Below are 20,608 nucleotides of genomic sequence, written 5' to 3' on the forward strand. Positions count from 1 at the left end.
CACATCTAAGCCAATTAAAGTAGTAGCACTTTGATCATTTTGAGCAGGTTGCTAATACCAGCCAGACACTAATGTTGGTCAAGCTGCACAGTTTTTGTGCTGTAACGGGGTAGTAGGCCAGGGGGTAGAGGAGCGAGCAGACAGGGAGCAAGGGTTCACATGTTGCTTTGTCCACAGATGTTCCTTGTGGTATTTGCCAAGTCAACCTCTCTCTTGCCTTGGTTATGAAACTTAGGGTGTAAGCTTTTGTGGGCAGGAAAACAGTTAATTTGCTTCTTTAATCATCTTGAGCTTGGATTGGGAAAGGTGAGTAATTAAATAGCTCCACCAATGAAATTACAATAATTTTCTTTTTATAGGAGTGGCATAGCTCCCCAAGTGCTAGAGGGAGAGTTGGATATTCAAGAAAGAAAACATGGGCTGTAGGTGATGTGGTGTGTTATTGGGAAGATGTATAAATTTTTAATTAAAAAAAAAAAAAAGGTAGTATACTGCTTTTTCTGATGTGGTGGCCAAAGTGGTTTACAAGCAAATGCCCCCTCTTAACTCCCCCTCTCTTTTATCCTCCCTTTGTGTCTATCCCTGCCTTTCTTCTTTTTGTCCTAATGAAATATTTTCCCCTTTCATCCTTATGTATGAATTTTAGAGTTCCTATTTCTGAGCTTGTATTTTATTGAAGTTGCCTTGTACCACCATGTGCATTCCCCCTCAAGATCTAGGATATGCTACTGTAACTAACATGTTCAAGGATGGAGTATCTGGATTTTCTCACAAGGTGAGTCCTGATAGAAGGCAATGTATACAATAGTGGATGCTTTATTAATAGAAATGAATCAAGTACCAAAGTGGGAGAGTGGACAGCGCTGTTTGGTGTCGTACTGATTTAGAGTTAGATTTACTAAGATATACTTTAATCCCTTTAACTAGGCCTTGTGACATAAAGTGTTACTAATGCTATGTACAAAAATGGACCCTCACTAAAACCAGCACAGGATTGAATACCAAGCTTGAAAGTGAAAGTACCCTAAGGCAGTGCTTCCTGAACCTGGGCCTGAAGGCACCCAAGCCACTCAAGTTTTCAGGATATCCACAATGAATATGCATGAGAGATTTGTGGGCCACTGCATCTTTAGTATACAAATCTCTTTCATGCCTATGTGGATATCCTGCAAACCTGGCTGGGGTACCTCCAGGACCAGGTTTGTGAACTACTGCCTCACGCTACTCTAGTATTGTTGCCTAGCTCTAGTACCCTTTCCCCATACCAGTTTTAAGGATATCTACATAGAAAATGCATTTGCATACATTGCCTCCTTTCTCTTGTAAATTTCTTACATGCATCTGCATTGTGGATACTCTTAAAATGTGTTACTACTACTACTACTTAACATTTCTAGAGCGCTACTAGGGTTACGCAGCGCTGTACGATTTAACAACGAGAGACAGTCCCTGCTCAAAGAGCTTACAATCTAATAGACAAGTGAACGGTCGGTCCGATAGGGGCAGTCTGGATTCACTGAACGGTAAGGGTTAGGTGCCCAACGCAGCATTGAAGAGGTGTTAGGCAAGGGGTACTTCAGGACTGGACTTCAGAAATATTGCTTTAGCCCAGCAACACTCCAGCAGTCACAGGGCTGCCCTGGAGCCCTGAAAGCTAATTGGGGGAGGGAATGGAGTGTGAGCCTTAAGGGTGTGCTCAGGCGCCAAGCCCCTTGCACCACCTTGAAGCTATGCAGCAGAATTGTTAGAGAATCCTCCATTGGTAGCGAGGCGCAGGCTAGCAGGTCCATCCCTGTGCTCGGTTTTGCTCCGAGAACCGCTTGACTGCTTTTAAATGACGGGCCGGCCGCGCGCCTGCTCTGCCGCAGAAGCCGGACGCAGTGAGAAGCGCGCAACGGCAGCATCTTTCCACTCACACCTTCAAGAAGCGTCTCCTAGCAACAACCTCCGGCCACGCCCACCTAACTCGCGAGCCACCCTTTAGTCTCCAAGGGCAACGGAGCAGCCTCGGTTCTGCGTCGCCCGAGTCGCTGTGTCAGACCCTGCCGCGGCTCCGCGCTCTCCTTCAGGCAGGGACATGGTGACCTGCCGGTCGGCGACGGCGGCAGAGGACGAGGAAGACGAAGAGCATCGGGGCGGGGGATGCGCGGACTCGCCATTGGACGGGCCCGAGCTGGTGATGGGCGGCAGGGACCGGCTGGGCCTGCAGAAGAACTCGGTCTGCTCGCGCTCCTACTTCGTGGTCGTCATGGTGTTCGTGCACGTTTACATCGTCAATGTCATCGCGCTGCTTCTTTACGTCTATTACAGCAACGGCAATCACCACGGCGGTGGCGGCACCAGCAGCGCGGGAGACACCGCGCAACCGAACTCGCCTACCCCTGGACCTTCGGCGCCGGAGCCCATCATCTCGCGGATGGATGAGGTGACGACATCCTTTGCGCACCTGCCCCGCCTGGAAGGCATCAAGGCAAGGACAGGGCCACGTCTGCCATTATTATCATTCATCTCAAACCATAGACCAGATAACATTAAAAGCCAGGCTTCAATGCATGCACTATGGATCGGTCCTGCTCAGCTACAGTGCAAGCCCTGTAAGTCTTTAGTACTTTCAGGACATTAGTAAAAGAGCGTGAAAAATAGAGCACTGCACCTTCGCAGTATACCATCATTTAAAGCATTGCAGTTTAATGCAGAATAAAATTAGTGTAAATTATATAATGTTGTGCCTACTTTCATGTTCTTAAAGCAATGAGTTTTGTTATAGTAAACTTTCAAGAAATACTGCATCACAGTAGTTCATTTCTTCATATCTTTATACATCTAGGTTGGTCACAGACAGAAGATGGATCTTGTTCCCAACAAAATACATTATATGAAAACTCTCAGCTTGAAACCTCTCCTGTTTGGTAAGAGATCCAGGTCATTACTGTTAAAGGCACAGTTATTTCAAATAAAAAGGCATGTCGCTGATCTCGGTTGTCAATTTATTAGTGCTCAAATTGATAGCTTTCTGTTGTATTTCGGGTTAGAAGACCAATGACAATTTATATCATTATTCTTTGCATATGAGTTGTCTAAAGATTCTTTCTTGTAGATACTTTTATCCCCAACAATAAAACATTACAACACAAGATGACATAAACTGACTTAGCGGCAGCACTGTACACTGCCAATTGGGTTTAATTCCTGGACCCCACCTGGCTTCTGCTTCTTGGGACTGGCCAGAGCTGGAGATTCTGTGATGGCAGCATTCAGAATTCACAGAAGGAATTGTGTTCCAGTCATTACGCAATAAGACCTGTAGGCTGGACTTAAGGCTTATGCCAGGAATCAAACCCTGGTTGCGAGGATGATGTTGAATAATGCTGCCACTGAAGTGCTGAGCTCTTTCAAGCCAGTTTTCTGTTTGAATTAAGGGCAGAAGGTATCTACAGTAATAAAACTGTTCATGAAGCAGGAAGTAAACAAGAAGTAAAACAGTATGATTGCCATAGTTTTATGTATTGATGTTTAAATAGAATATGTCTTTGTTGTCTAAAAGTGGTGATTAATAAGCAAAATAATAAAAAGAAATTAAGCAGTTCATTTGGAATTGCTTATTCGGTTGTAGGGAATGAGAATCTAAAAACCGTACTTGTTCAAAAGTTTTGTTCTGTTATGAATAAGTTCAGTAAAGGAACTGTTTTTCTTTTCCAAAATGTTTTTTTAATAAATATTAATTAAGGAATATGGTCACAAGCAGTGGATGTGTGTGTTTGTGCAGTAGGGGAAGCTTCTAGTAAAGATTGTCATTCTGCTTCCTCTTTCTAAGAGCTTCAAAAATATGTTTTCAGCCTTGTGAATAATTGTTGATGATAAAAGACATTCCTCATAATGTAATAACAGCCAGACTAAACAGAACATCAGTATGGTTAAATATCACCTATGGTTCTAGTGAAAATCTGGCTTCATAGTTGCAAAGTATCACTCTAGTAACACTGGCACTTTATCAATGCTTTCCTCAAACAGGGATGGATCAGTGTTCAGATTTCAAGTCATATAAATAGCATGTTTCACAGACTATCTTTTTATCATCTAGTTAGACAAGCTCAGGGTAGAATATGCATTGTAAAGGAAAATGTGAAATAATCCAATGAAAAAATACTTTGTCATTAAGAAAATATTATTTCAGAAAAATATGTTTCTATACACTAGCATTTGTATGCAAAGCTATTTAAAAGTTGGACAGTGGCCAAAGCTGTGACATGTGAGGATTTCTACATTCTGAAGGGCTGTAGCTAATCAGAAACTTGTTCTCAGTGATGCATCTTTTGTGATATGGTGGAAGACAGGGCATTTAGTAAAAAGGCCTTTTTGTGCTGATGTCCTTTAATACTTAGCGTGGTTAATCACAAAGTTTAGAATACAAAACAAAATTATCATTTAATATACAAACAATTTACATTTATTACAGAACTGAAGACCAATAAGTATCTGCTGCTCAGTTTCCTCTGTAGCTGTTTCATTCCTATTTGCTAGTTGAGATAAATAAGTTATTTGAACTAGTTATACTGTAAACTGATCTTATTTGCATAACTTTTATATGCAGATATATGATCTTTCAATATTTTCCATCACTTAAATTAATCTATTAACTATCATTTCAGTGTTGCATGTGTCCAGAAATTGACAGCAGTCTTTTTGTACATGTATTACAGCCTAGCAAAAAGGGTTTATACTGAACATTGTAAAAACACAGATTTATAAAATATAACTTATTGAATTCTCACCCTTACTGCAGATTGTAAGGAAGATATAGCATAAAACAAATAGTTGGAAACATGCAGCTAACAGAATATTAGAGACAGATACTTATTTTAATCAATTCTCCACTCCTTAGATCTATACTCGGCACCTGTGGTGCTTCCATTTCCTAATAGCGACTTGCAAGTTCTTGTTTTTCTTGTGCCAGGCGTAAGCTTTATTCGCCACCACCTTGTCAGCCTGTACTTCCCCACTAATGATATAGTATCCTGAACGGGTGCCTCGCATGATGTTGCGGACACAGGTGGCATCCAGATCAAGCCACTGCTGGAGTCTTGGGAGGATCTGAGCCTTGATCAGGGGACCGTGTTTCACCACCTCCACCTGCGAGTCCATGTCAAATTCAGAGATTGTGCTAGAGCTCGTGTTCTTCTTGGAGATCTTAATTTTCACAGCTGTCAGAAGCAGACGTTACATATTTATTTGTACCTTATTTAATGATGCTTATACCCCTCCCGGAAATATTTTAATTGGGATTTGAGTTTATTAATTCAATGCATTGCTACCAAATCCAGCTCATAAGAATTTAATTATTGCAGCAAATGTGTACTGTTAACATTTAGGCTTAGGCATTGTAAAGATTTGTAAAGTCAATAGTTATATCAACTTTTTGATGATTTTTCATGTTAGTTTAAATGTAGTTCTAGTGAACATTTAGACCTGTACTTACTGAAATCATTATTGCAGAAGGTGTCCAGAATCTCTTTTGTTGAACTTGCTTCTTCTAACTCACAGTCCCTGCAGCTTGCTCTGGGCACTGGTGTAACACATAACCCAATTATAGTAATTCTACAGTCAGAAAGCTTGCATATCCTTGCATGTTATTTTCTGAAAACTATCAAAGAATTTGCATGATCTATCTCCAAGTGAGCATAAGTAACTTGATCAAACTTTATACCACCCACACTCACCAACCAGCATCATTAACATAGCATAACAATGATTCAGCCATTGCTGCAAATTTTTGTATTAAACCTGGTACTCGGAGTTAAAATCACTATTCATGATCCTGTTCCTTCTTTTCACATCTTCAGTTTGATCTTGATCTGCATGGTACATGTACATTTATCAGCCACTGTTAACATGGCAGGTTGTTACTGAGCCCGTAAACCAATGTTTCACTAGCATCATTTGTTATTACTTTTGCCCACCCAGGGCTGTAGACTTTGAGACTTTTTTTTTACATTCTAAAAAAGTGTATTGTTGCAGGCCGTATAGTTTTTAACTGCCTTCATTTTTCTCAGTTTCTATGTAAATGTAAACCAGGACTTCTTAAACCTGGCTTGGCAACCCCCACAGCAGCATAGGCATAGTTTGGAGTGGGTATTGGGGGGAGGGGCAGCACCAACCCAAATGTTGTGGATGCTAATGCTGAATTGATTTCTCTGCCAACATGACTTCTTACTCTTTCCCTTGAAGATATATCTACAATGAATATGCATGAGTTAAATTTACCTACACAAAAGACTCATTTTATATGCAGACCTATGTTCTGCCTATTCATCCCAGAAAACCTGACAGGCCGTGGCCTGAATCTTCCAACTTTTTACTCTTAATTGGAAAATCGGCCAGACATTGGTCTGTTGACAGAAGAGCCTATCACTGAAGATAGCGCTTCTGTGCAGTACTCATAGTTACATTGGATGTGAACACTTAGATGGTAAGTCTAGAACAGGATAAGAGGAGAAGCCTACAATAAGAATGAGCAGGCATCTATTTTGAGCCAGTTACTAGCACAAGTGGCAGAAAATGTGCAATAATTATACCTGTCCTAGATTTGCTATAAAGGCTCGCACCGGGACGTTAACCAGAACATGCGTTATGTACAGAGTACTGTCATTTATGCATGTATTTGTACGCTTTGCCCATGCTCTACCCAAACTGGTCCATGCGCATGTTCACTGTCAAAAGTATGGGTTATTGAATCATGGTGTGTAATTGCACTATTTGGTATTCTATAAAAGGTCATTTATTTGAGTAAGTGGCCACTTACACACATAAATGACTAGAATACCAACATCTACATTAGTTCTTGCTGCCTGAGTCTGGAGTGGCTGCTTATACAATTACCCTCTTAATGATACTCAGGGGAAAAACCAGTAACTTCTTTTCCTCTTTCTCCTTCTCTAACAAACAATACAAGGTCAAACAAATAGCTTACTTCTGCGACTTGAGCTTGTTTCATTTGTGATGGCTGAGATGCACATGCCATGATCAGCTGGGAATTTGTTACAGTTCAGGATTTCTGGCCATGGGTATCCATAACAGGCCATTATTGGAGCACAGCTGTTCCTCACTGCCTCACAGAGGCTACGGCAGGGGTAGATAAACCTAAAAGGAGAGACAGGACTTACTGAATCCAAAAAATGTCTCCAAAGGCAGTAGTAAGGAGAGGATATTCAACTCAGATTTTAGAGTAGGAACAGCTCTCTATATTGTTTAAACTGATACAGCAATGACGTCATGGTCCACCCCCTCTGAATCTTTGAGCAGGAAGCTTCAGAGAGGACGGGAGCCAGCAGGCCTTGAGCATGTGCAGATGCTCAAGGCCCTGCACCAGCCAACCATATTGATTTTTTGTGTCAGTTTCAGAGGAAGGTAAGGAGAGAAATGCCAGGGAAAAGCCTCTCCGGCCACAAGTGCAACCAGCCTCCATAAGTTAAAATCTGGTGGAAGCCCAGCACAGCAACTGCCAATCATTAATTTAGGGGACCCCTCCTTCCTGACTCTCACCTTATTACAGACACGGTCCTAGGCTTCTGGTATCTCTTCCTCTCCCTTGATCACTGCTGGTAGTGGTAGTGACACTGCAGCGATTATAGTAGGTTGCCTTGGAGCCTCGGCCTTGCCCATGATGCTGTGACACGTCCCTCCCCTGTAGACCAGGAAGTTACATCAGAGGAGAAAGGATGCGTCACTGTGAAGAAAGACCAAGGCAGCCTTCTGTAATTGCTGCAGTGTCTCTACCACTATCAGCAGCGATCAAGGCGATTAAGAGGGACTGTTGGATCATGGAGAGGGAGGAAAAAGGAGAATTGCTGGAACCACACAGGAGGGAAAGGTGGGCAGAGAGACGCTGGTCCTGCAGCATGGAGAGAGAAAGATTTGCAGGTGCCACTCTGCTGCACTGGGGATTGGGAAGGAAAAGGATGTGATGGATGGACAGACAAGAAGAAGAGGAGGGACGATATACATATGGACCAGCTGGGGAAAGAGAGGGAGAGGCTGGACTTGGGGGAGGGGAAGAGCCATTGGAACCGAGGAGGGAGAGAAACTGGACCATGAAGTGCTGGTGGGAATTGAGAGAAAGAGATACTGGCCCCAGGGAAGGGGGGATAGAGGAGGAAGGGAAGAGAAAGTGAAAATGTCTTCTCTAAGACATTCTAGGCCTGGATGGAGCATAGGGACAGGGACACAAGGGGGTAATTCTGGAAAGAGGGAATAGAGACACACAGAGACACTGCTGGATATGGAGAGGGAATAGGAACACAGTGGCAATGCTCATTACAGGGGGAAAGATAGGGACAGGATAAATGCAGGACAGGTGAAGGTAGGAACACAGAGGGTAGACATTGGATATAAAGGGGAGAGGAACACTGAGAAGGCAGATGCTGAATGTGAAGAAAGAGATAGGGACAGAGACACGGGGGATATGCTAGACAAGATGGATAGAGACACAGGAAAGATGGATGGTGGATTTGGAGAGAGGAAATGTCAAATGGACAGGAGACCCTTCAAAGACAGGGAAAAAAAAAAAGAAAAGTAGACAAAAGACCCTGGGACCAAAGCAAATAGAAAACTAAAATACTCAGACAACAAAGGTAGAAAAAGTATTTTATTTTGAATGTATTAATTGGAATATGTTAGCTTTTGGAAATGTGCATCTCTGATAATTTGCATTTAAGTTTCTCTAGTATTGCTGTATGCAGAGTCTGACCTTGAGGCTTCCAGTTCATTTTTTCTTTTTGCTTTCATATCTCTACTATTGATCTGTGGGCCCTCGTTTCTTATTTGGTGATAGTTATGTGTGTTTTGCATGTATGTATGTCCAAGATGCAATATTCTGCTAGCATGTCGTTTCTGTGTAGAGATCTGTAGCAGTTCAGTTTGTTCTGTTTTCTCACTAGTTGGTGTGTTGGTGTTGTAATGCCTGATATAGTACTTACAGTGCTGCCTTTTCACACATAAGGTTATTGCTCTTTGAGTCCCATTAGTGCTGTTTTGGTATAGTAAGATTCTGAGTGTGTTTTTGCACAAGCTTGTGCATAGTGTTTTGCAGTGGAGGGATTGTGTGTTGGCCTTACTGAGGTGGCATTAAAACTTTTATATAATTTTAGTTTGTCATGGCAAGTGAGATGTGTAAGAGATAAGAGAATCAGACTTTATTTTTCAATCTGCTTTAATTGAATTGTTTAAGAGAGCTATATATTTCTACTGAAGTTTGCACTGTTTAATTTTCTTGCCACTTTAATTTTTGAGATTTGATGCATATTTGATATTTAAATTTAATAAATGGTATTACTTGCAACTATTTTACTAACCCTACTGTCTTCATGTTGTCAGACAATTATGGACTCAGGCCCCATCCCGGCCCTAGCCCCACCCACTTTAGCCTCCCCAAACAGCTGAGCCACTGACCACCTATGTCAGAGATCGCGAGGGAGGGGAGAGGGGGAATGAGAGAAATGCCAGGCACCACAGATGGTGGGAGGGAGGGGAAACAAAGAAATTTTGCTGTAGCTCGAATATAAACAGAGACTCATTCTGTTGGGGGGGGAGGGTTGGGTTGGACGACAAAAAAATATCTCAATTTATATATTCAAGTATATACAGTACTTTTAGTTTGAAAACTGGAACAAAGCCTCGGGTAAGAAGGTAACCAATATAGACAGTCTTAAAAATTTTGCCCTGGAACATCTTTTTGACAAACGATTTATAAATAAATATGTCCGGTAGGACATAGAAAAGCATTTTTTGAGGTGAAGCATGAAAAGAGAGAATGTATGAGTGATACATGAAAAAGAAGATTGTTATAATACAGCTGCTGGAATGAGTGTGAGTGGAGTTAGTGGTTCTCCTATCCCCACACTATTTTAACTCTTTAGTTATGTTATAAAAACTTGCTAGTAATAGAACAACATAAATAAATAAAGCTAGAAATATAAAACAGTTAAAGCCACAGATAGATGTTTGAAGAGCTGAATCAATAAAGATACATGGAAAAGGTGGACAATTTTGTGGAGCTTTTCCAGTCTCCAACTGTTACAATATATGTCCAGCCATAAACATTGTGATCTACAAAGAAGATTATTTCCATTTTGAAATGGAGGCTACCAGAGCTCCTGTCTTTCAAAGAAAAAGGGGATCCCTAAGCATGAGGTCCATAGTTTATGTGTTATTACTAGATGAGCCACATTAAAAACAGGAGAAGTATTGTTTTAGGGTTTGAATCATCAAGGTGACTGACGTACTAAAATATGATATTATGCACTATTAACATGCAGTAATCATCTTATGTTAACGCACAAGTCATTTGCATATCATTAAGTTTCTTGCATTAAAGATAATGTGTTAATACTTAACGCTGATGATAAGATTTAAACTACACTTTTCTGAGATGTAGTTGTTTCTGGTGTTAATGGGTCTGCATTACTGTGTGCATGTTTTATTTATTGATTTATTTACCACCTTTTTGAAGGAGTTCACTCAAGGCGGTATACAGCAAGAACAACTCAAACATAAGGTATAGACATTTACAACAGTAAAAATATTCAAAGAACAATACAAAGTATGGCATAATATGCTACATTACAATGCCAACTCAATACACAATAAAACATTATAATAGATAGCATAGGGTGTATTAACAAGCATTGCTTAACTATATGTTCTTAGATGGTTTACATAATTACTTGCTCATTATAGATTTTGCACTGTTGTGTTAAAATACTGATAACATGCATAATTAATGTAGTTTAGTGGCATGTTAATCCTATTATGATTATCAATGAAGGTTTAGTACATCACCCTCAAGTGCTTTTCCCCTAGATGCAGAACGGTGAAAGTTTTAAATGCCAAGAAGCCCATTTTATATCTGTGGGCTTCTTAGCAGTTAGCACTCGCCAAGCTTTAGTAAAAGGGCTCCTCAGTGACTTGGATCTTCAGTGATGCACAAAACGGAAGGAGACATGTTTATTGTTTGATAAATTAGAAAGCCATTAGGCAGCTTGTATTAATGGCAAGACTGAGTCATCAAATTTTGACCTCATAAAATGCAAGAAGCACAGGTTCCTCATGACAGTAACTAAATGTTTTCCCAAGGAAAGAACAAACCAAAAGGACAAGGTAGAAGGGAATGATTATGTGTTTTGTAGATTAAACCTTTAAATTACTAAACAGATAATGCTGAATACTTATAAATTCATATGACAAACATTTTCAACAATGCTGGAAAAGAAATTATTTCTTCCTTTCCAAATTCGGTATATTTCTTTAGAAAGTAACTTACCTGTCTAAACAGATAGGTGTGAAAAGTGAACAGAGGAAGATTCTGGCATCAGGGTGACACTCTCTAGCTAAGAGAGGAAGCCAACTCGAAGACTGTTGGATCACCTCAGCCATGGTTTCATGCTCCAGCAGATTGGGAATTCTCATCTCTGAATATCCAATGCCGTAACACAGAGCCATGCTTCTCGGGATGAGTATGCATCTGGAAGAGCTAACCAAGAAGTCCCCAGAAACCCCCTGTGAGCCTAAAGAGAATAGCCAGACGAACAAGAGAAACACCAGACTCTGGCTGGTGGAGCATCTGTAAGAAACCAAACTCATTTTCTGTTCCTTCTCAACTGAGACCAGAAGTGAGTTTTTCTAGCGCTGAGATGATTTTTATAGTGTAGAAGGGCACTTTCATTAATCTCTTGTCATTAAGAAACTGCCTTCTGGATAGTTTAACTGTAAAAACAATACCACAGTTTGCGTTTGCAAATAGACCTTTTTGGGTATGGGGGCCTGGCTTAGACCAGCAGGTGTTATAATGAGAGCATGGGTAGACAGTTTGAATGTTTCCTTTCTCCATCTCCACAGCATCTTAGCTTGTTTTTGTTTCATTTGATTAGATCTCTGTTGGATGCCATTAGTTGGGTCCAGTCCCCTTCCCTGCCCTGGGATTAGTAATTATCTCATAAACTCAAATGTTTTCCTCCCGTTTTTCCTTCTGTGAAAAACAATCCTGGGTTGACCAAGTTCAATTAAGGACTGTTTGTATAGTATGTTACAGTCTTGAACAGGTCCAGAGGAGGGATCAACTCTATTCATAGGCTCGTCCTACCAGGCAGGCTTCTAATGGAATAAACTTCATTTTCAGGTTTTAAGGATACTGTTTGCTTACTGGAGTAGCAGAACTTAATCTGCAAGCTTTTAATTTTCCAACACATATATTGTTTTTTTGTGTGCATATAGACCCTCTTAAAGATTTTAATTCTTAATGAACATGAGTATTTGATTCCATTGTGAAATGTAGCTCTTCTGGTTTATAAGGATTTCTGTATTCACATAATATGTTAACTTGTTTAAATCAAGAAGTGGCTATTCAGAAGTATCTAACAAAATTGTCCAAAAATCATTGTCCAAAAATAAATGTTAACCAAAAATAAGGCGATTGATTTATACAATACAATTTTATATACTTCTTTATTGATCAAGATTACTCAAGGCGATTTTAGGACTGTACAAGGGAGAATGGGGCACAGAAATAACTCCCTGTCCATTGTCTCCCCTGCGGTGGTCACGGTGCAGTAGGCTGGGTGGAGTTGCTAGGAGGGTGCGTGTTGCACAGGGCACATTTCTGGCTCGGGAACAGTCAGGATGATTTACATTTTTTTTATTAAAATGCAATAAAACACGAACCCAAGAAAGAAATATCTTATTTGACTTACTAAATCTCACGACTAACTCTTAGGTGAAAATACTCCTTCCTCAGGTCAGACCAGAATCGACTCAAAATGACATTATCAGAAAATAAAATGCATTCCAGTAATGTATTAAGGTGCTCAGAATGATAGTTGACACTAATATATTGTCTGAGACAGAAATTATTCCCTGTATTGAGAAGCAGCTATCCTGTAGACACAACTGATTACAGACAGGACGCACCAAAGTGCTTTTTTTTCCATTTTGTGTCAATGGAAAAAGGCTGAGTCTGGTCCAATGTGAAGTTTACATGAACTTGCTGGGAAGCACTTAAAATTCTCATATTTTTAAAACAAGCTTAAGTTTCAGTATCTAGTGGAAAAGTCCTCATTATAAACAAAGATTTGCCAGTTAAAAGGTCATACATTAAAAACGTTTTTTTCATGGCACATTTCCTGCTGCTTCTTTAGTGTCCAGCTCAATCAGTACCTGCCTCTGTGGGTGCGTGACACCAGTAGCCTTCATTTACAGCTCTCCAAGGTGTTTTTATATCCTCAACTCGATGCAGACCAGCCATTGCAGGATTAATCATTGGCCTGTGACCAGGGCAGAAATAACCCATGATGGGCCCTAGGCAAACAAGCATGTACATTCTTAAACATTAGCTTCTGCATCTATTTATGTCACATTAATGCGGGGATTTAAAAATAACCCTAGACACCAGCAAGCACTCTGTCATCTTCACAAGCACACTCATCATTCCTTCCCAGACAGCAACAAATACAGTCTCCTCCATCTGTACCCCCAGCTTTCAGCAAGCAGTCTCAGAAGTCAATCTCTGCAGCTTCTACAACTCTTGGAACTTGTTTTGCTGCTTCCCACTTCTTATGCTTTCAAGTGTTATGACAGTGCTACAGGGGTGGAAGACATCTATTTTTTTACTAGGATTTATTTACTGCCTTTTTGAAGGAATTCACTCAAGGCGGTGTACAGAAGTCAAAGATAAGCAATAGACAAAGCAGTAAAAATATTCAAATAATACAAAGTATGGCGTACTATAATGTCAACACTATATGTAATAAAACATTTTAATAGTGTAGGATATAAGCAAAGATGGAAAATATAGATAGGCGAGTGAGTAAGGAGTTAGAAAATAATGGGGTTAATTTAAAGAAAGTTGCACATGAGGTCAGAGAGATGATTAAATATTATCTCAGCAAAGGTAGGAGTGGATAAACATGTTCTGCCACTCCTTTTGTGTATGTGTGAGACTAGCAAGTTAGTTACTTCTTCCATTAGTTGAAGAGCCAAGTTTTCACCTGCTACCTGAAGCAGAGATAGTATTGTGTTAAGTGAAGTCTTTCAGGGAGTGCATTCCAGAGTGTGGGAGAAGGATCACTTGTAGGTATCCCATATTGTAAAGCCCTTTGGAGAGGGTGTGGTTAGGGATATTCCTTGGGAGAACCTTAGTGTCCTTGGAGGTGTGTAGAAGGTGATCCTATTCAAATACTCATGGCCATTTCCTTTAAGGGCCTTGAAGATCAGACATAAAGTTTTAAATTTTGCTCTGCATTGACCTGGTAGCCAGTGAAAATTTTGCAAAAATGTTGTGATGTCACATTGCTTGCAACCTTTTATTAGTCTTGCTGCAGCATTCTGAATCAGTTGGAGCTGGTGTAGACCCTTTGTAGTCAGACCAGTGTAGAGTGCATGACAGTAATCCAGTCTTGATGTTATCCTGACAGAACACCAGGTACAACCCTAATGACAAAAGGGGGAGGGGGTAATCTGCATGAAGTGGCAGATACCTTGCCACCTTCTTGGTCAGACTTGGAGGGGCATAATCGAACGCGGACGCCCATCTCCATGGGCGACTATCTCCAAGGACGGGTCCGTGAAAGGCGAGACAGACTGTATTTTCGAAAAAGATGGGCGTCCATCTTTTGTTTCGATAATACGGTTGGTGCCGGGCAAATGCATCGGATTTGGGCAGATTTGAGCTGGGTGGTATCGGTTTTCAGCGATAATGGAAACCGAAGGTGCCCAGCTCAAAAACGAACAACTCCAAGCCCTTTGGTCGTGGGAGGGGCCAGGATTCATAGTGCACTGGTCCCCCCCACATGCCAGGACACCAACCGGGCACCCTAGGGGGCACTTGTAAAAAGTTAAAAAAAAAATTAAAATACCTCCCAAGTCCATAGCTCCCTTACCTTGGGTGCTGAGCCCCCCAAATCCCCCCCAAAACCCACTGCCCACAAGTCTACACCATTACCATAGCACTTATGGGTGAAGGGGGGCACCCATAGGCGGTCGGTGGCCCAACTGTTTAGGGAAGCTAAAGGGGCGGGGTTAGGGGTGGGTCCAGGGGTGGAGCTTAAATCCATAATTGTCTGATAACACACAGAAAAAATAAATAAATAAAACTAAAAGTCACAATTAATACCTTGTATTAAATTTAGATATTAGATATGTATCATACGTCAAAGAATAAAGTGATTGCTCAAAGCATATTCTAACCACAATCGCTCAACTGCAAAACACTATGCACAACTTTGTGCAAAAACACACTCAGAACCTTACTGTACCATAAATATTACACTGGGCAGAACCTAATACACCAATATACCACCCATACGGAAAATGCAGACCGTCAACAATATGAAACAAGGGATCATATCATCACAATTCTCATGTAGAGCCACAAAACACCCTATTGCATGTTTAATGTGGGATAAAATGCCATAAATAAGTAAATAAATATAAACTTTTAATGTTGAGCACCTGATTCTCAAAGTGGACATATTCCAAACATTATAATGAAAATAAAATGATCTTTTCTACCTTTGTTGTCTGGTGACTTTTTCTGATCATGCTGGCCCAGTATCCGATTCTACTGCTATCTGTCCTCAGGTGTCAGTGCAAGTCTCTTTGGTATGAATTGCTGATGTGCAGGTCAGGAAGTCACCCTTGTTAAATATCTCCCTGGCAACCCAGGACACCTCCAGCCAACCCCCCTGCTCTCCCAGCAGTAAGGTAAACAAATTAAACCATAAACCAATTTCTACAACTGGTTACACAAGGCTACTGTGAGGATGGAGGTAAATCAACAATTTAAACCCCCCAGAGCAGCGGGACTCCACAGCTGATCCTTCTTGCTGCAGCAGGGGAGGTTTAGCCTCCCCAAGCCTATTATACCGGGCGCCTATGGGGGCACCTAGATGTGGGGTACAGTGGGTTTTGGGGGCGGTTTGGAAGGCTCCCATTTACCAGCACAAGTGTAACAGGTAGGGGGGTGGGCCTGGGTCCACCTGCCTGAAGTCCACTGCACCCACTAACAACTGCTCCAGGGACCTGCATACTGCTGTGATGGAGCTGGGTATGACATTTGAGGCTGGCATACAGGCTGGAAAAAATGTTTTGAAAGTTCTTTTTTTTTGGTGTGAGGGGGTTAGTGACCACTGGGGGAGTCAGGGGAGGTCATCCCCGATTCCCTCCAGTGGTCATGTGGGCAGTTGGGGCACTTTTTGGGGACTTGTTCGTGAGAAAAAAGGGCCCAAAAAAAGCAGCCCAAATTCTCACTACTGCCGCCCTTCTTTTTTCCATTATCGGCTGAGCGCGCCCATCTCTCCTCGGCTGATAAACACGCCCCAGTCCCGCCTTCACCATGCCTCCGACATGCCCCTGTCAACTTTGTTCATTCCCGCGACAGACTGCAGTTGGAGGCGCCCAAAATCGGCTTTTGATTATACCGATTTAGGCGCCCATGAGAGAAAGACGCCCATCTCCCGATTTGGGTCGAAATATAGGCGTCTTTCTCTTTCGAAAATAAGCTGGTTGATGGACCATGCTGGTCTTCATTTGCCATCATTTACTGTGTCACTATTTTGCACTTGGAGTTTGATCTAGTGATTGAGGGCTCAGTTACGATAACCTCCCTAGTGTTTAAAATTGCTTCAAAAGTTCAAAAATGTCTTTTGGATTTCTAATTTGCTCTTCCTGTATGTTCGGAATCCAACATTTACACATACCATAGGTTATAAAATCAGGATTTACCATGTTCTAAACGGTGAATGATGCTGCTCTTATTCTGAAAATTTTTCTTTCTAACGTGGCTATTCCTGCTGTATATGCTGCAGTCTATACATGTATTTCCTATGTCCTTGTATGTAGTTTACAAAAGACTCTGCATTCGGTATGCCTTTTATACACAAAGAAATACATGCATGTCCCCAACCTAGACATCCTAATTTCAACATAGATGTCCTAAATAAAAATTGGATTTCCTAGTTGCTATATCAGGGCAGATTAAGCATCTTTCAACTGGGCCAGTCTTCTATTAAATTGGCCCAAGATCAGGAACTTGGAATTAGGAATTGCAAATGTAGTGGAACAATAGTTGAAGATCATTCTCTTGTTAAATAAATTTTGGCATTTCAAAAAATGTTGGAAATACTGTATGATGAAGGGATATATTCCTTATTAACTTTTCTAAAGTCAAGTTAATATCTGCATTGGAAATGTGTAAAAACTATCTACAAGATGTCTTACAAGTATATGAATGTGGCGTGACAGTTGATCCAAGATAGTGACTTTGAATGCTGGTCAGTCAACAATTTCTCCACAACAGGTAAAAAGAAAATGCAAGTCATGTTTTTATACCTCAGAGCTTCAAATGACTCTTACCAGTCCAATGGATTTCTTTATTCAGTGGCAATCTAGGGTGCTGATACTGGGGTGTCCTTGCCTGAGTTGACACTTAAGTAAAGCAGCTGATTGTCGTTCCTCGGGGTGGATGTGGAGAAAGTGCAGGATAAAAGACTTTTTTAAATAAAGGAGGCAGAATTTATTTTGTTATGACCAGGGGCACTTGTAAATGTTTGATTAAAATATACATTTGTTAAATAAGGGGTTTATTTCTGATCCTTCCCAGTTGTCTGCCTTTATTAGCAGCCTGTGAGCTTTGGATAGCTTCTGTGTCTAGAATCGCTAGTAATAAGTTTGGAACTGATGGCAGCGCTGCTTTCTTTTTTTCCTTTGTTCAGTATACACTTTAAATGTGTTTTTTCTTTGGGTTATGCTTCTCTTGGATCCCTCTGAGCCTGCTCTGTGTGTGCTGTGGGTGCATGGGCACCCCTAATATTGAACAAACTCCTTAACTGTGTCCAGGGAGGAGTAATCTCCATTGGGTTTTTAAAAATTGGCTCATATGCTAGAGGCTGTGTAAATAAGTTTTTTTTTTTTTTTTAATTAGATCTTTTGGTTATTTGATGATTTCCTGTGGATTTTTGTATAAGCGTTAATACTGAGTGGTCCTTTTACTAAGGTGTGCTGAATAATGGCTTGCGGTAGTGTAGGCATGGGTTTTAGGCACACGCTGATCCATTTTTCAGCGTGCCTGTAAAAAAGGCCTTTTTAAAATTTTTTGCCGAAAATGGACGTGCGGCAAAAGTCTCACAAGATAACCGGGCGGTAATGACCTATGCATGTCAAATGCAACATGGTGCGTGTCCGAAAATAAAAATTATTTTTCAGCCGTGCATATCGTATGCGCACCAAAAATGAAATTACCGCAACAGCCACGCAGTAGTCGGGCGGTAACTCCATTCTGGCGTGCGTAGACGCTTACGTGGCTTAGTAAAAGGGCCTCTTAGGTTGTAAATTTAAATTTATAAAAATAAAATAAAAAATTCCTAATTCTTCTATGCCATTGATGTCTAAGGTTCTTTTTTTCTCCCCTCCTTTAAAAAAAAAAAAAGAGAAGGGCCAGCTAACATCTTTGTAGCTCCACCACAGGAGTCTTTTGATTTTGTTTAATTTAACTGGGATACTGGATTCTTGGTTCCTGCTGCTCGTATTGTTAATCTTGTGATGGATTCTGACCAGACGATTCCCTATTTTACCATGCGAAAGTTAGAAGATGACCAAGGCCATACAAGCAATGCAGAGGAAATTCCTTCTGCTGAGCCTGTAGTAATGGAAATAGGAGCTTTGCTGTGGCTTAAGTTTCCTTGAAAATGTGTAATTAAGTACAATAATAAAAGGTATATTTTCTGTGAGCCTAAGCATTCAACTCTTGCAGCTTCCACCCGCCCCCCCCCCCCCCCCCCAGTGGTTAGGTTTGAATGTGAATTGTGCAACCAGGATAGCATTTTGCCAATTTACTTCACTAGGATTTCTGGTTTTGGTTTGTCCTGAAATACTTATTGTTGGACTTACGACACCTTTTGCCAACCAGCGGTAAAAGCGGCCCTGTGGTGGTGTCACGTCGGGGCCTCCTTTTACCACCCAAAATGTTCAGGATGACCAAAGTTTATTCTCCAAAATAAATGCTGGTAGAATAAGCCAACACAGGGCTTGTCACCAGTGGAATGTTCCTGCGGAGCACTTTGCCATTCTGCTCCTCCATAAGAATTCTGTTATGACAATCGAAATATAGAACACGTTGCTCACTGATTTGAAAGATACCCCTGACAAAGACTGTGTTTGTCGAAACAAGGCCCGTGTTGGCTTATTCTATCAGCATGTCATTTGGAGAATAAACTTTGGTCATCCTGAAAATTTTGGTTGGTTTCCTCCATGTCTTTGGTTTGATTTGTGTGACTGTGTGGAATTCATCAGTGCCTTCTGGTGTTTTGTTCTCCCCTTTTAACTAAGGAAATGGTCGCATGGTAAGTTAAACACTTGCTGTGTGGCCATTTCCTGAGGGAGCCCTTCGGTAACTGGGCAGCGCACAGTGCTGCCCAATTACCACCGAGCATGTCAAATTTAAAAAATATTTTCTAGCACTGGAATTGGCACATGCCCGAATCACCATGTGCCAAGCTGGCACTACCCCTGTCACCCTTTTGTAAAAGGGCCCCTTAGTTTGTTAAGAAATCCTTTTACCAAGCTGTGGTAAAAGTTGGCATTGGTTCGCCCTTATGTTGGTTTTTCCTGCAGCCAGAAAATGGCCGATTTTCAATTTATTCCATTAAAAGCCACGTTTTAATCTTGCCATTAGCTCACAGCCATTAAACCAACCCCTATTTTGTAGGCGGTACGGGATTCTGCGGTAATCCTGCACTAATCAGTACATGGTAATGTGGACATGCTAACTAATTAGCACAGGAACGCTCTTTCTAAGAAAATGTTTAATTGTTTAGCACATGGGTAGTGGGAACTTACCGCAGGACGCCTAAGCACATCCTGTGTTTTGCCCTTTTAAGATGTGGTAAGCGTGTGCTAGCGATTACCACAGCTTAGTAAAAGGACCTTATAATGACTTTTCTTTACCTTATTCCAAGTGAAGGGTTTTTCTTTTGTTTTGCATAGAGCCATTTCTATCTTCAGTTTCATATTTTTAGAAATTAGAAATATAAAACTAAAAAGTTGTTGTAGTATATTTCTTGCATGGTAATGTTCCCAGATTGTTAGGGGAATTAGCCATATGAATGGTGGTAATGCTAAAGCAAACAGTAAGACTTAGAAGTAAAACCAAATAATTCTTAGAGACCAGATAGTCATCAAAATAAACAAGTATTTTATTATAAAAATCACAGTTTATAAAAAAAGCAATTTGATTATAGCATATCTATCACTGCACTCCAGGAAGAATTTTTGATAAGGTTCTGCTAATTATTTTTCCTAGTCATACTTACTGGCAGTGGCAACTGCTTTCTGCCAAGCATACGGGGCGGGAAATGGATTTCAGAGGTCTGCACCCACTCTTCATAACTGTGACGGTGATAGTGGCTGTTTCAAATTTTCATCGTCTCTTATCATGTATACATTTTTCATTGCTATGTCTCTGACATGTTGCGGGCACTTTACACAGCATGTCTGTAGGTATCCAGTCAGGATTTGTAATCACTTTGAAAGGAAATATGTTGGTACAGCAGAAAAAAGCTAATAAAAC

The 20,608-nt window shown here is 40.9% G+C and overlaps 2 protein-coding genes across 4 annotated transcripts in view; one reads left to right on the top strand and one right to left on the bottom strand.

The window, feature by feature from the left end:
- Positions 1-1,997: 1,997 nt before the first annotated feature.
- The window catches only part of P4HTM (prolyl 4-hydroxylase, transmembrane), a 56,384-nt gene continuing 37,773 nt past the window's right edge, over positions 1,998-20,608 (top strand). The window contains exons 1-2 of the mRNA XM_030206916.1: positions 1,998-2,470; positions 2,828-2,909. Coding sequence (XP_030062776.1) covers positions 2,078-2,470; positions 2,828-2,909 — 475 coding nt within the window. The 5' untranslated portion in view covers positions 1,998-2,077. The remainder of the gene's footprint in view (positions 2,471-2,827; positions 2,910-20,608) is intronic.
- The window catches only part of LOC115472609 (secreted frizzled-related protein 5-like), a 28,714-nt gene continuing 12,481 nt past the window's right edge, over positions 4,376-20,608 (bottom strand). For 2 of the 3 annotated variants that reach the window (XM_030206917.1, XM_030206918.1), the window contains 3 exons: positions 6,968-7,137; positions 5,477-5,563; positions 4,376-5,201 (listed from right to left, as the gene is read on the bottom strand). In XM_030206917.1, the coding sequence (XP_030062777.1) occupies positions 4,885-5,201; positions 5,477-5,563; positions 6,968-7,137 (574 nt within the window). In that variant the 3' untranslated portion in view covers positions 4,376-4,884. Of the gene's footprint in view, positions 5,202-5,476; positions 5,564-6,967; positions 7,138-13,203; positions 13,288-20,608 lie in introns of those variants that run through there. The other variant, XM_030206919.1, reaches the window with a different exon arrangement.

Source organism: Microcaecilia unicolor, chromosome 6 (assembly GCF_901765095.1).
Source record: "Microcaecilia unicolor chromosome 6, aMicUni1.1, whole genome shotgun sequence".
In the NCBI taxonomy this organism is placed as follows: domain Eukaryota; kingdom Metazoa; phylum Chordata; class Amphibia; order Gymnophiona; family Siphonopidae; genus Microcaecilia; species Microcaecilia unicolor.